The sequence below is a fragment of the Candoia aspera genome, chromosome 1 (assembly GCF_035149785.1).
Source record: "Candoia aspera isolate rCanAsp1 chromosome 1, rCanAsp1.hap2, whole genome shotgun sequence".
Taxonomy (NCBI): Eukaryota; Metazoa; Chordata; class Lepidosauria; order Squamata; family Boidae; genus Candoia; species Candoia aspera.
The window spans coordinates 101,169,882-101,184,061 of NC_086153.1; the positions used below are offsets into that span (position 1 = coordinate 101,169,882).

The following is a 14,180-nucleotide window of genomic DNA, read 5'->3' on the forward strand; positions in this document are numbered from 1 at the left end:
TTCTAATTGTAGACCCACCTCCCATCCCCCAAAGTTTTTATGCGAGGTCCCAACCTTCTCAGTGGTTAAGTGGACCTTGAATCCTTATTTGGTTTCATAGATGCAATATATTTGATTGTAGTGCTCCATTGAGTTTTAAACTGCTTCAGACTACTAGCTTATAAAAAAAAAGTTTTTGTACTTGTAAACATGTTTTGTGCATAATACAAAAGTCTTTGTAAAAATGGTTTATAAGCCATTTGTGATGTGTTTTACCCTGAAAGGTGGCATATATCTATTTTACATGGTTAAATGGTCAAACAGTGTCAAATGCTCTTTTGGGATAATAGTCTAGTGTTGAGTAAGACATCAGACTTCAGCTGTTTGTGGTAAAGTTATAAAGTGCCACTTTCTCAAACAGCAAACAAAGGAAGCCATTTGGTATGATGGAGAGGCCCTACTCTTTTTCACTGAACAGAAGGCTGAGGGCAATGGGAGGATTACGTGTTCTGTAAATCATTACCACTTATTCTGCTAATCTTGATTCATATAGTAAATTGTTCGGTACTTTTTCCAGATGTGGCTGGAAAACACTGAAAATTGTACATGTTTATCCCAAAACAATGTTCCATAACAGATACTGATTTGTGGGCAATTTTCCTCTACCACTTTTTAAAATAATTATTATCTACGGACTAGCTAAGCAGGCCTGAGAGTATCATTTTATTCTCTGATTTTTAATTTTTCATAGAATGATAAAGTGAAAGTAGTAATTACTTTCTGTTTCACAGTGATTGCTCACTGATACATCTCTGTCCATCACTCTTTAGCTTCTCTAGCTGACCAGATTAGCCCGTGGATGTAAATCTGAAAAAGCTCCATGGGAAGAATTAAATATTGGAATTTAATTGATACATGGGAAATAAGGTAGGCTGCAGGTTGCTGAGAGAGAAGGCATATACATATCCTTCAGTCCCTTTGTAACTAACATAAATGCAAGATTTATATTACATTTTTTTTTTCTTCCACCAATTCAGAAGTATTCCCACCCACCCTACCCCCATCAGATTGCAGGACAGGGGTTGAAAAACATGTTAAAAAAATTTCAGCCAAGACCTACTCACCGCTAAATCCAATTTTATTTAAGTTACTAACTTTACAATATTCTGATTTAAATAGTTACAAGCCATTTCTTTTGTGTATGCTTTTGAAAACATAAAACACAATCCTTAAAATAGCTATGATTGCTATTTCTATTCTATGAGGGAGAATACAACATACTAGAATGTCTTTATGTATGTTTTTGTATAGTACTATCAATTTATGGTTTAATAGTTTAAAGCATAAATACAGTGATAGATGAACTGATATACATCTGAAACCCTATGGAAATACACCATCTCTATCACAGCAATAAAGCAAATCTGAATATTCATAATTAATTTGGGGACCAAGGATGCCTTTCACCTTTAGGCAGCATACTCAGGGCTACTCTTTAAAAAAGTAGATCACAGCAGGACAGAATAAGAAAAAAGAAATAGATGAGGCCCAGACCAAAAACCCTAAGCTTGATTTAAATGACTTTAAATGTAAAATTATTTTATTTTATTTTATTTATTTATTTAATTTATGTAGCCGCCCATCTCAGACCAGTGACTCTGGGCAGCTAACAATAAATTACATTAATTCAAATACTGTTAATATGGGTGTACTAAATAATTTTTTCCATTCTGTAAAAAATTACAATGTGATGGAAATTATGGGAGGGGTTCTGGGGGCAGGCTTTTGAGGACTTTATGGAGCCCTATATCCTGCAACCGTGCATAATTGGATAAAAAAGATTTCATAAGAAGAAAGGGTGCTGATCATAAGGGCAAGACCCAGAAAATCAGGTTATACACAGACTCCATTGGAAGCCATTTATTTTCAATTTTCAGTCTAAACGGAGCTGTTGAAACTTACCTTAATAACTCTTTGCTCAACTACGGTATCCAGCCATTCAATAAATGATTCCACAGTAGCATTCTTCTTTAAGAGGTCCTTCAGTTCTTGGAACACTGTAATAGAGTCATCTACCATGTAAAAAGGAAAGTATGTGGTTGTGTTCTACTCTGAACAGGAGAGAAAGCCACTCACCCGTCATTATTAGTTTTGTAGCATGTAAAGGAAAGAAAAAGGGAAAATTAGAGCAGTGGAGGAGAAATAAGTGGATAGAATTTACAGGGGATTCCTTGAGTTCATCAAGCTAACTAGTGGACTTTTCTTCCAGGGAAATTTTATGTGATAAGGAAGATTTTGCATTTATTCATAATTTACAGTTCAATCAATCGATCTAGCTATCCAGTTCTGTTATATATTCAAATTCTGCATCATAGGACTTGTTGTTTGCATTATGTATTTCCTCTTTCAAAAATATTTTGTCCCGTTATACATGCCTATAGTAATCTTCTTTGTAGTAGAACTCATGCATTAAAGACTGAGTTATCAGTTAATGGGGTTATATTGTCTCTAATGTACATACCAGGATTTAGAGCCTAGCTGCATATTGCACATAGATTTGTGTCAACCAAACGAAAAAACCAACTGTGTGTGGGAATTTATAGTAGGGGACAGCAGAGTGGAAGAAAGTTAAGTTTTTCTTTGACCCTGCCATTTATATGCTTATAACACCCCCATCAGGAAGTAGCTTTTTTGTGGAGAAAAAGAGCTTCTAGGATTTATTTATAAGGATTTGTATATAATATTTAGCTAAGCCTTTAGGAGTATGGGTTCACATAGTATCATTACAGTTATATATGCCATCTAATATTATTATGGCTAATGAGGAATTAACTCAAGGACTTGCAGTATATGCCACTATATTCTGGGATGAATACAGAAACTATGATATTCCACTATTAACCATCAACCATCACTGTCTGTAAGGAGAGGGAGTTTAGAGAATCCAAAATGTCAGCAATCTTGTCCAGGGAAGAAGAAAACTGAACAGTGAATAAAACAGAGAACACCATACTGTATATAAAAATTGGAAAATACTTGTAATCTAAATTTTGTTTTACTAGTTCTCATCCAATATTTCTCTTTAAAACCTCTACTTATCTGAGAAAGATCAAGCGACGTTAAACATTTCCCCTTGATTTCAATGGGAATGACCTAAGCAAATATTTAAATTACTGAAATCAGCATAAGTTTAATGTCCTGGGTAGATTATGTCCTATAGCTACTGCACCTTGGTATACTTAAAACTATTTTAACAAAAATGTCATATTGGTGAAACTACTTTAATTATCATTATAGGAAAGCACAATTCCTCCTCAATCTATGGTTCTCCATGGAATACTTCCTCAAAATCTGGTCTAAAGATTGGAAGATTTTGCAGAGAATATTTGAAAGCCACATGATGGTTGTAGGTAGGGAGGAGGAAAAAGCCCTATTGTGTGAGTAAGCTTCCATTTACATGGCTCTTCATTTCATAAACCAGGAGTAGTACAATTATACCTGTCTTGACATAGTAGGATTAAGCAGTGTTTGAACCTCTGTGCATTAATTAACCTTGCCTATCTCATAGCAGTGAGAAATTTATTTAATCAGAATAAAAAAGGAAGAGCAAAGAAAGAAATCTTTGTCAATTAAATAAGGAAACAAAAAAGGAAACCAACAAAACATTTAGAATCTTCCTCATGTGATTAATTATTTTCAGAATGAAAGAGTACAGCCAGACACAGAGATATTAATAAAATATAAATAAATAATCATTGGAAAAACTTATGTGTTGATGAATTATTTCATCATATGTCTGAAATATCTATGCAGAGGGATGGAGGGAGGAACTAAAATTTCAGATAATATTCTCAACGGTATATAATCAACTCTATCACTTTCCAAAGGATATCTCAACAATTTTAGGCCACTTCTTGTGCATCTGTTAAATTATGGGAAACTTCAGGCCAAAGACCATTCTTTGCAGGCAGTGGGAAAGTGAGCATAGAGCTGCTTATGACATTGAATTGAATTGGGAATCTCTGGTGTTCAGGGATATCTGTAATAAACAAGATATTTCTGTAGATAAGTCCATTTTGATGTATGTGTGAAGCCAGCTTTGTTTTAAATTGGCTTCTAATGCAAAACAGAACCTGTATTGTTTGATTTAGATACTTGATTTTCTCCCTTGCATTAACTCAATTCATATTGGACATAAAAAGTGTAGGGTAAGTTGAATTGTGCTTTTCAGTTTTACAGAATAGAATGAAGGCCCTGGGACAGGTTGAGAAACACCACTCCTTCCAAATGTAAGCACAGGCTTACATTCAATGTAGCCCTCCACATCAGAGTCCAGGCTTCCTGAGATGGTGAGGAGTGCCTGAGATCCAATGCCATACAAATCAATCTTTTCAATATCAGCAACCATGGCATTCACTATATGTTGATCAAAGAGAGCTGGTCGCGCAATCTATAAAGAAAAAACAGAGGAGAATCCTGAATTTCTGCTGATGGAATGTCAGTGGCATAGCTCAGCTGTGTTTAAAAAAAAACAAATCAAAACAAAACAAAACCATTATTCATGATCAGATATGGTTATTTGATATGTTAATTAAATATTAATATTATGTAATGTATTAAATGAAATTAATACAAGTTCTTAAAAGTGCTATCAGATTGGCAACTAGCAAATATGAGAGCCAGTTTGGTGTAGTGGTGAAGGCACCAGGCTAGAAACCAGGGGACCGTTTGTTCTACTCCCGCCTTGAAAGCTACCTGGGTGACCTGGGGCCTGTCCCTCTCTCTCAGCTCTAGGAAGGAGGCAATGGCAAACCACTTCCGAAAAACCTTGCCAAGGGAACTGCAAGGACTTGTCCAGGCAGTCCCCAGGAGTCAACACTGAGTCAAAGGCACAGAGAGAGAGACAAAACAGCAAATACAGAACAGTTTTGAAGTATCTTGTAGAAGTTGTTCATCTTGCTGTCTTAAGTAGTCCTGACATATGAATGTATTTTTTAGAAGAGACAAATGGTTTGTGGCAGGGATGTGTACCTCTCTCCTCTTATTTCCAAAAAGGCTATTATGCAGTGCATTGTACACAGTCCACAACCAGATGGAAGGGGAAGTTGAGAAGAGAGTGCTATTAAGAGAAGACAGCTAAAAGAAGATGAATCATTATTGATTAGAAGTATTACAAATTCCTGCCTCCTTAAACTCTAATAGTACCACCTAACAATATAACCATTGTCACAGAGTAAAATCTGTCAATTAAAAAATCTATGTTCATATTATTTTAATATATTTCTTCACATATGAAATGTTTATATATACATTTTGCCTCAAAAATTCTGGGGGCATTTTAATCCCACATATAATTTCACACATTTTAGGATAAGTTTTTTTTTTTTTAATTAAAACCTATACCAAGAATTTGGGGAAAAAACTCTAAAGGATAATCGCATTTTGATCCATGTATCAGCCCAGGAAGTTCACTGCAATCAGTGAACTTTAAAAAGTAGACCAGATGAAATCCTTTGAATCAGTGGTACACACATATAAAGTACTCTGTTGGAGTGCCTACCATCTGGAACACCATACCCCACAAGATTTGTTTGGCCCCAACTCTGCTAGCATTTTATAAATCCTGAAGACCTCGATGTTTATTTATCAAATTTATTTATCAAATTTTATCACTGCCATCTCCCCCCCAAGGTGTGGGTCTGTAGGTGGGGGTTCGCCTGTCAATATGATTCTGTGTATCTATGATTTGAGCTACATGGTCCTCGGGTGCCATTATGTCAGCCTGCTATTATGTTATTATTAATTATTGTTAGTCTTTCTTCTGCTGGTTTTTTATTCCTATGTTTGCCGCCCAGCATAGGCTATATAAATCAATATAATTAGGAATCCTTAAAATGTAGAAGCCCCAATGTTATCACAACTACATGAAGGTTAGAAATAGAGTCAATGGCACAGAAGTTCATAAAGACTTAACATTCTGTCCTAAGAAAGAATAACCTTGTCTGTTTTTCCCCTAGGAAAGTGGGAAAAATCAAGAAAAAATCAAGAAACACTAGGAATTAAAGGATTAGTCCACAAATATGGACTTTATCAAAATGTGATGAGGTTGAGGCAGGCTTCATCAGCATACATCCCACAGTGGGAGCAGGCACGACTTACAGGAGCTATGTGTGACCTTCCCTGAAGGCTTCCCTATTGACTTTGCTTGTGGGAAGCTGGCAGGGAAGGTTGCAAATGGTGATCACATGGCTGTGGAATGCTGCAACATCATAAGTGCGAGCCAGTTGCCAAGCACTTGCATTGCAATTACATGACCGCGGCGGAGCTGGGATGGCTAGAACTTTGAGGACCAGTCGTAAGCACCATTCATAATTTTGAATGGTCACTGAATGAGTGGTCGTTAACCGGGGACTATCTGTAAATAAGAGCTTTACATAAACAGCTTGAGCTTAGCAGTGATTAATACTCGACTATCTAGTCAGCTTGTGGCCTAGTTTCAAAACATTTCTACTATAAGCAGGAATTTCTGCAAATACTTTTCCTGAGCGCTTATGCACTGAATTTACAAAATAAATGCTGTATTGATAATTAGTCTAGCTCTACCTGGGCTAAGTGTAAAAAGGATGTCTGACGCTTCAGAGAAGATACAAATCTCCGTGCAATTGGTAATTTCTTTGCTGCAAGGTCTCCTGGTAGATTTTCTAGTGCAGAAATAATCCAGTGTTCCCAGTTTTTAGCAAAATTTCTTATATCAGCCAATATTCTGAAACAAAAAGAAAAAGAGTCTGGAATCTATCTATAGAGAGACATGGATATGCTCATGTTATACGATAAATATATATATATATATATATATATATATATATATATATATATATATATATATATTAACAGCCATCCAGAAAAGTGATAGCTCAGCACAAATCAGACTATACAGTTTGAATTTAATGGAAAACTGCATGGCCAGAAAACCAGATGTGTAAGACTGGGAACAAGGGCTTCCACTATGGCAAACATCATTATAACAAGTTGTGCCAATGCCATTATACCAACATTAATTTCCACTGGCTGACATGACACAGAATTACAGCAACAGATTTTGACTGGATAAATTGGTTGCTATCACTGCAATCTCTTCCAATCTAAACTTTTGAAGCATTTTATCATACTTAATTCTACAACAGAACATAAAACAATAGAGACAGAAAGTATTTCCTTCCTAGTAAAACAGGACCCAAACAAGGGTAAAATACTGGACTGCTGCAGTTGGCTCATGATGAAAGGTAGACTGGCACTCACTTTTACCAAAAGTCTCGCCCTTGCCTATCTGCTGCTGCATGCAAACCAGCAAGGGAAAGTTTGAAGACAACTTGACACGTGGATAGTGGGATTTCAGCAACAGGAACCCTTTATACATGCCCATTTAGAATACTTTTTAATAATGAAAAAAGGACTCAAGCTTCATATATTGATATGGACTTGTGGGGATCTGAAATCTAAACGAAAATAAAAGCCCTACAGGTAAAAGTATTAATCCTTTTGTGGTCCACAAAACACTTGAACTTTGATGACTTCCAAATGTCATCAAGTAAGTGCCCATCTCACACAATCTTATCAATAAATATTTCTCTACCCCACACAATGGCCACAAAACAATGATATTATCAAGTTAAATAATGTTGCCTGTATCTAAGAAAAGGGCTCATCATTTGTAAGCTAAAGAATTTCCTGAAAGTTACAAAAGATTTATTTGGGGTGAGTCCCAGATGAAAATGAAATGAGCCCCAAGGAGAGCTAAACTGATGAGCACCAAGAGCAATGAGGTCAGCCAAAGCTCTGTCCTCTCAAGAAACCCACTATACCCTTAGGGAAAACTACCTCTGCTATACAACTGATTGTGAGTATCAGTAGAGTATACTACTAATCCTTTAAATAAAATGTACTAAATTTAGACTTACTAAATGGTCATACTAGAATGGTCTTACTGAATGTAGATGTTCAATATTCCTCTCTATACATCCTGCAGTGCAGGACTCTGATCATTGTTCCTTAATTTTCCGGATAATGATTCTGTACATACAATTGCCCTGTAATAGCAATGTATAGAGCAACTTAAACGTCCCACTGGAATGTTACAATTTCATAGCATTCCAATACATCCTATGCCCTATTGGTGACATACCACTATAAAAGAAATAAGGAAGAAACATGTTTTGCTGGCTTTCCCATCTGTTTGTTAACACTGGCATAGGAGAATATTTTTATTTATTTAACCTGTTTGTTAATTTATTTACCCAATTTATAGGCTGCCTAACTCGCAAAGACTCTGGGCAGCTTACAATTAAAAGTAAAAAAAAAAAAGTAAAAACACAAAAAAGAATCATGAACAGCCCCAGAAACAACATAAAGCCACAAAAAGTCCATCTCACAGGGGCTCAACCAGAGCCTGGGAGAACCAGAGCCTGGGCCTTTAATGGCTTCCTGCATGTCAGCAAAGTGGGAGCCATCCAGATCTCTGGGGGGTATCATTCCAGATGGCAGGCACCATGACAGAGACAGCATGCTTCCTGAACTCCACAAGATGACACTACTTAAGTGATGGGACCTGCAACATGCCTGCTCTGCCTGATTGCACTGGATTAGCAGAAACAACTGGAGACAGGCAGTTCCTCATTGTGCTTCGCCATAAAAGTCTGTATAGGTGATAAGCCGCACCTTGAATTGCACCTGCAAGCCAACTGGTAACCATTGCAGCTTATGGAGCAGTGGGATCACACAAGCATAATGTGGCATGCACAACACCACCAGCACTGCTGTATTCTGGACCAGCTGTAGCTTCTGAGTGGTCTTCAAGGGCTACCCCATGTAGTGTATATTACAGTAATCCATTTGTGAGGTGACTAGGGTTTGAGTGACTGTCTGAAGGGCATCCTGACCCCAAACTGACAGGTGACCTCACCCAGTGGTTTCATGTACATGTTAAACAGGAGGGATGAGAACATTAAGCGCTCTGGCACCCCACAAATGAGGGGCCATCAGCTTGATCTCTCATCCCCTTCAAATTTATTTTTGATTGTTTTTAGATAGTTATAGAGTTTTTAACTGTTGTCATGTTGTACACTGCCCAGAGTCATGTGTTTGTGAGATGGGTGGCTATATAAATATGCTAAATAAATAAATAACATTGCTTTCATCTTGTCCTCAGCCCATAAGGGAGACATCTTAAGACCAATATTATTATTTTTCCCTTAAACAACAGCAGTCAGCAGCAAGGCCTGTCAAATATGGTACACAAGCTCTGTAGGAAAAAAAATCCATAATCTGGAAAAGAAAGCCCTTTCTCCAGTGAATGGCATTCTCAAAAGGAATTCTCCTACATATCTCAATAACTGGCCAGGCTCAGGTAGGTAGTCCTTGAGACAGGCAGGCCTTATACTGAGGAACTGGTATTTTTCTTTTATTAAAAAAATGACAAAAGTATTATTCTAAGATTTCAACTATCATAGTGTTGATTTTATGTTCTCAATAACTACACATACAGTGCTACTTACCCTTCTGGCATTTCTTGCATAGTTGCAGGGATTAGTACGTCTATGAGGACCTTGAATACAGAAGGAGGAAAATTAACATCTCTATAATGTCAGTGCACAGAATCAGGTTAACAGGCCCAGTTACAACTTTGCTGCAAATAAAAATTCACTGCAAATAAGAATTCAACCCATTGCAAATAAGAGTGCATTAATGGATGACTCTCCTTGTGTAATCATACATATGACTCTTTGCATAGGACAGGATCTGGCAAAGATATTTTGCTGAGTTCTTCAGTTCCCTACCCATGCTGGCTCACAGAAGGTGGACTAAAAGGTATTACCTCAGTAATCTGAAGCCCTTGGTAGAAGTGTATGTATGTGCATGTATGGGATAGAACAGCAAACTATTGGATGTGAGGTCCAAATGAAGTGCTGAAAATGGATGGGCATGTTGCAGCCTACTAGGTGGCAATCTACTAGGCCAGTAGCTAAAGTTCAAGAGGGCCTCAGTTAGATATTCCTTGATATGAAATAAAGGATGCATCCAAACTGTACAGTTTAAAGAATCAATTGTCCTATTGAATCAATTCAAGGAATTTGGCAAAGCTATCAACTCAACAGAATGCTGGGATGCTTTGCTGTGCAACCACTTATTAAACACAGCTCCCCTTCAGAACATTGTGAATCAGCAGAAGCTTCTGCCTTCTGTTCCCCAGTGATGGCTTCAAATGCACCTCAGGCAGGTTGCATGACTTTCTTCAGTGGCATGCTGAAGAAGTAGATGAAGCCAGGGCAAAACCAAAATTGGATTTAATGAAATTATTGTATTATTTATTGTAATTATTTCAGTATGATTATTTTCTAGTTATTTAATAATTCTCCCACTGTTACATTAAATAGTACAATTTGGTGGCAACATTATTACAATTAATGTGCTGCCATACAAAAAATTCCAACTTTTGCACTTTGGGTGGCTCTATTAAAATTGTATTAAAACTAGCATATGTTAGAAAAAGTTGCATATAAAAACAAATAGACTTTTTTTTTGCTTTTGAAAAATAAACACAGGATATTTTATGGAATTACATAATATGTGAATGCATCTACCACTGAATGTAACAAGTTCAGACTGATCTACACATCCCTACCAAGGTGTCTGTTTCCTATGTACAGGATCTTGTCTGTTTCTTCATTTGTTTGGCAGATTCAGTTTGGTGAGACACTCCTGCAATCTGAATCAGTGGTGTCTGCAGCAAACCATGATTACCCATTTAAATTCTTGTGTCCAACAACTGATGTAAGTACATTAAGTGGCAGCATACTATAACATCATCAAGCATATTTTGCTGCTTGACCCATTAAAGCAGTACAGCCGAACTTTTCCATATCAATAAGAACCTGGTTTTGCAAAGGAACGTCTGTTATTATGACAGAAGGCAACACACCTTGTAGAGTATTGAGTCGCAAACACAGAAGATATCAAGGATAACTGCATTTTCAAGAAGGGGAAGAAGATGCTCTGGCATTCCTTGCCAGAAATGTAGTAGGAAATGTTGGATCTAGGGAAGAGACGTAGAGAGCAAATATGAGTGAGATTCTGGCCATACTCCTCATGTTAGGAACAAATTGACACATTTTTCTAGGTCTTACCTCTTCAAAACTTCCATTAATGGCATTGTCAAGGACACATTGACAGTGGGTTTTATACATCATGATAAGGGTATCCACCTATTTTAGGAATTAAAAATTAAAACAAAGTAACATTAAACAAAATCTTTTGTATCTCCTTCAGGAATTTCCTCTGTAACATTTTGTGCCTGGGGGGCTAAATATGGGGGATAGATTGCACATTATTGAAAATTAAAAGAATAATGGCTCATGGGATTAATATAGTTATAGAAAGACAATCTATTGCTAGCTATGACTCTTTGCCACTTGTATAGGACTTTACAAAATGGAATTCACTCTCCCATTCTTGCTTCTCCATATTGCAACATCCTTCCCCACCAGAGGTTAGAACTTAACCGGGACACTTTCCATTTTTCTCTAGCTGTTGCTGAATAACTTGTTGTTGTTTATTCGTTTAGTCGCTTCCGACTCTTCGTGACTTCATGGACCAGCCCACGCCAGAGCTTCCTGTCGGTCGTCAACACCCCCAGCTCCCCCAGGGATGAGTCCGTCACCTCTAGAATATCATCCATCCACCTTGCTCTTGGTCGGCCCCTCTTCCTTTTGCCTTCCACTCTCCCTAGCATCAGCATCTTCTCCAGGGTGTCCTGTCTTCTCATTATGTGTCCAAAGTATTTCAGTTTTGCCTTTAATATCATTCCCTCAAGTGAGCAGTCTGGCTTTATTTCCTGGAGGATGGACTGGTTCGATCTTCTTGCAGTCCAAGGCACTCTCAGAATTCTCCTCCAACACCACAGTTCAAAAGCATCGATCTTCCTTCGCTCAGCCTTCCTTATGGTCCAGCTCTCGCAGCCATATGTTACTACGGGGAACACCATTGCTTTAACTATGCGGACCTTTGTTGTCAGTGTGATGTCTCTGCTCTTAACTATTTTATCGAGATTTGTCATTGCTCTTCTTCCAAGGATTAAGCGTCTTCTGATTTCCTGACTGCAGTCAGCATCTGCAGTAATCTTCGCACCTAGGAATACAAAGTCTTTCACTGCTTCTACATTTTCTCCCTCTATTTGCCAGTTATCAATCAAGCTGGTTGCCATAATCTTGGTTTTTTTGAGGTTTAGCTGCAAACCAGCTTTTGCACTTTCTTCTTTCACCTTCATTATAAGGCTCCTCAGTTCCTCTTCGCTTTCAGCCATCAAAGTGGTATCATCTGCATATCTGAGATTGTTAATGTTTCTTCCAGAGATTTTAACTCCAGCCTTGGATTCCTCAAGGCCAGCTTGTCGCATGATGTGTTCTGCATACAAGTTGAATAGGTAGGGTGAGAGGATACAGCCCTGCCGTACTCCTTTCCCAATCTTAAACCAGTCCGTTGTTCCGTGGTCTGTTCTTACTGTTGCTACTTGGTCGTTATACAGATTCTTCAGGAGGCATACAAGATGACTTGGTATCCCCATACCACTAAGAACTTGCCACAATTTGTTATGGTCCACACAGTCAAAGGCTTTAGAATAGTCAATAAAACAGAAATAGATGTTTTTCTGAAACTCCCTGGCTTTTTCCATTATCCAGCGGATATTGGCAATTTGGTCTCTAGTTCCTCTGCCTTTTCTAAACCCAGCTTGTACATCTGGCAATTCTCGCTCCATGAACTGCTGAAGTCTACCTTGCAGGATCTTGAGCATTACCTTACTGGCATGTGAAATGAGTGCCACTGTTCGATAGTTTGAACATTCTTTAGTGTTCCCCTTTTTTGGTATGGGGATATAAGTTGATTTTTTTCCAGTCTGATGGCCATTCTTGTGTTTTCCAAATTTGCTGGCATATAGCATGCATTACCTTGACAGCATCATCTTGCAAGATTTTGAACAGTTCAGCTGGGATGCCGTCGTCTCCTGTTGCCTTGTTATTAGCAATGCTTCTTAAGGCCCACTCAACCTCACTCTTCAGGATGTCTGGCTCTAGCTCACTGACCACATCGTCAAAGCTATCCCCGATATTGTTATCCTTCCTATACAGGTCTTCTGTATATTCTTGCCACCTTTTCTTGATCTCTTCTTCTTCTGTTAGGTCCTTGCCATCTTTGTTTTTGATCATACCCATTTTGGCCTGGAATTTACCTCCAATGTTTCTAATTTTCTGGAAGAGGTCTCTTGTCCTTCCTATTCTATTGTCTTCTTCCACTTCCACACATTGCTTGTTTAAAAATAATTCCTTATCTCTTCTGGCTAACCTCTGGAATTTTGCATTTAATTGGGCATATCTCCCCCTATCACAGTTGCCTTTTGCTTTCCTTCTTTCTTGGGCTACTTCTAGTGTCTCAGCAGACAGCCATTTTGCCTTCTTGGTTTTCTCTTTCTTTGGGATGTATTTTGTCGCCGCCTCCTGAACAATGCTGCCAACTTCTGTCCAGAGTTCTTCCGGGACCCTATCTACTAAGTCCAGTCCCTTAAATCGATTCTTCACCTCCACGGCATATTCCTTAGGAATATTAGTGAGCTCATATCTAGCTGATCTGTGGGTCTTCCCTAATCTCTTTAGTCTGATCCTAAATTGTGCAAGAAGAAGTTCGTGATCTGAACTACAGTCAGCTCCAGGCCTTGTTTTTACCGACTGTACAGATGTCCGCCACCTTTGGCTGCAAAGGATGTAGTCAATCTGATTTCGGTGTTGTCCATCTGGTGAAGTCCATGTATAAAGCCGTCTCTTAGGTTGTTGGAAGAGAGTGTTTGTTATGCAGAGTGAATTGTCTTGGCAAAATTCTATCAGCCTATGTCCTGCTTCGTTTTGTTCTCCCAGGCCATACTTACCTGTAATTCGAGGTGTCATTTGACTGCCCACCTTAGCATTCCAGTCTCCTGTGATGAAAATAACATCTCTTTTAGACGTGTTGTCCAGTAGGTGCTGCAGATCCTCATAGAACTGCTCTACTTCAGCTTCTTCAGCATTTGTGGTTGGGGCGTATATTTGGATCACTGTGATGTTAGATGGCTTGCCCTGAATTCGAATTGAGATCATTCTGTCGTTTTTTGGGTTGTATCC

General features: G+C 38.1%; 1 protein-coding gene across 1 annotated transcript in view; it reads right to left on the reverse strand.

The window, feature by feature from the left end:
• Nucleotides 1-14,180, reverse strand: part of RFX6 (regulatory factor X6) — a 54,105-nt gene that overhangs the window by 13,062 nt on the left and 26,863 nt on the right. The window contains exons 8-13 of the mRNA XM_063296198.1: nucleotides 11,160-11,237; nucleotides 10,955-11,068; nucleotides 9,531-9,580; nucleotides 6,583-6,742; nucleotides 4,285-4,429; nucleotides 1,942-2,051 (exon numbers count right to left, since the gene is read on the reverse strand). Coding sequence (XP_063152268.1) covers nucleotides 1,942-2,051; nucleotides 4,285-4,429; nucleotides 6,583-6,742; nucleotides 9,531-9,580; nucleotides 10,955-11,068; nucleotides 11,160-11,237 — 657 coding nt within the window. The remainder of the gene's footprint in view (nucleotides 1-1,941; nucleotides 2,052-4,284; nucleotides 4,430-6,582; nucleotides 6,743-9,530; nucleotides 9,581-10,954; nucleotides 11,069-11,159; nucleotides 11,238-14,180) is intronic.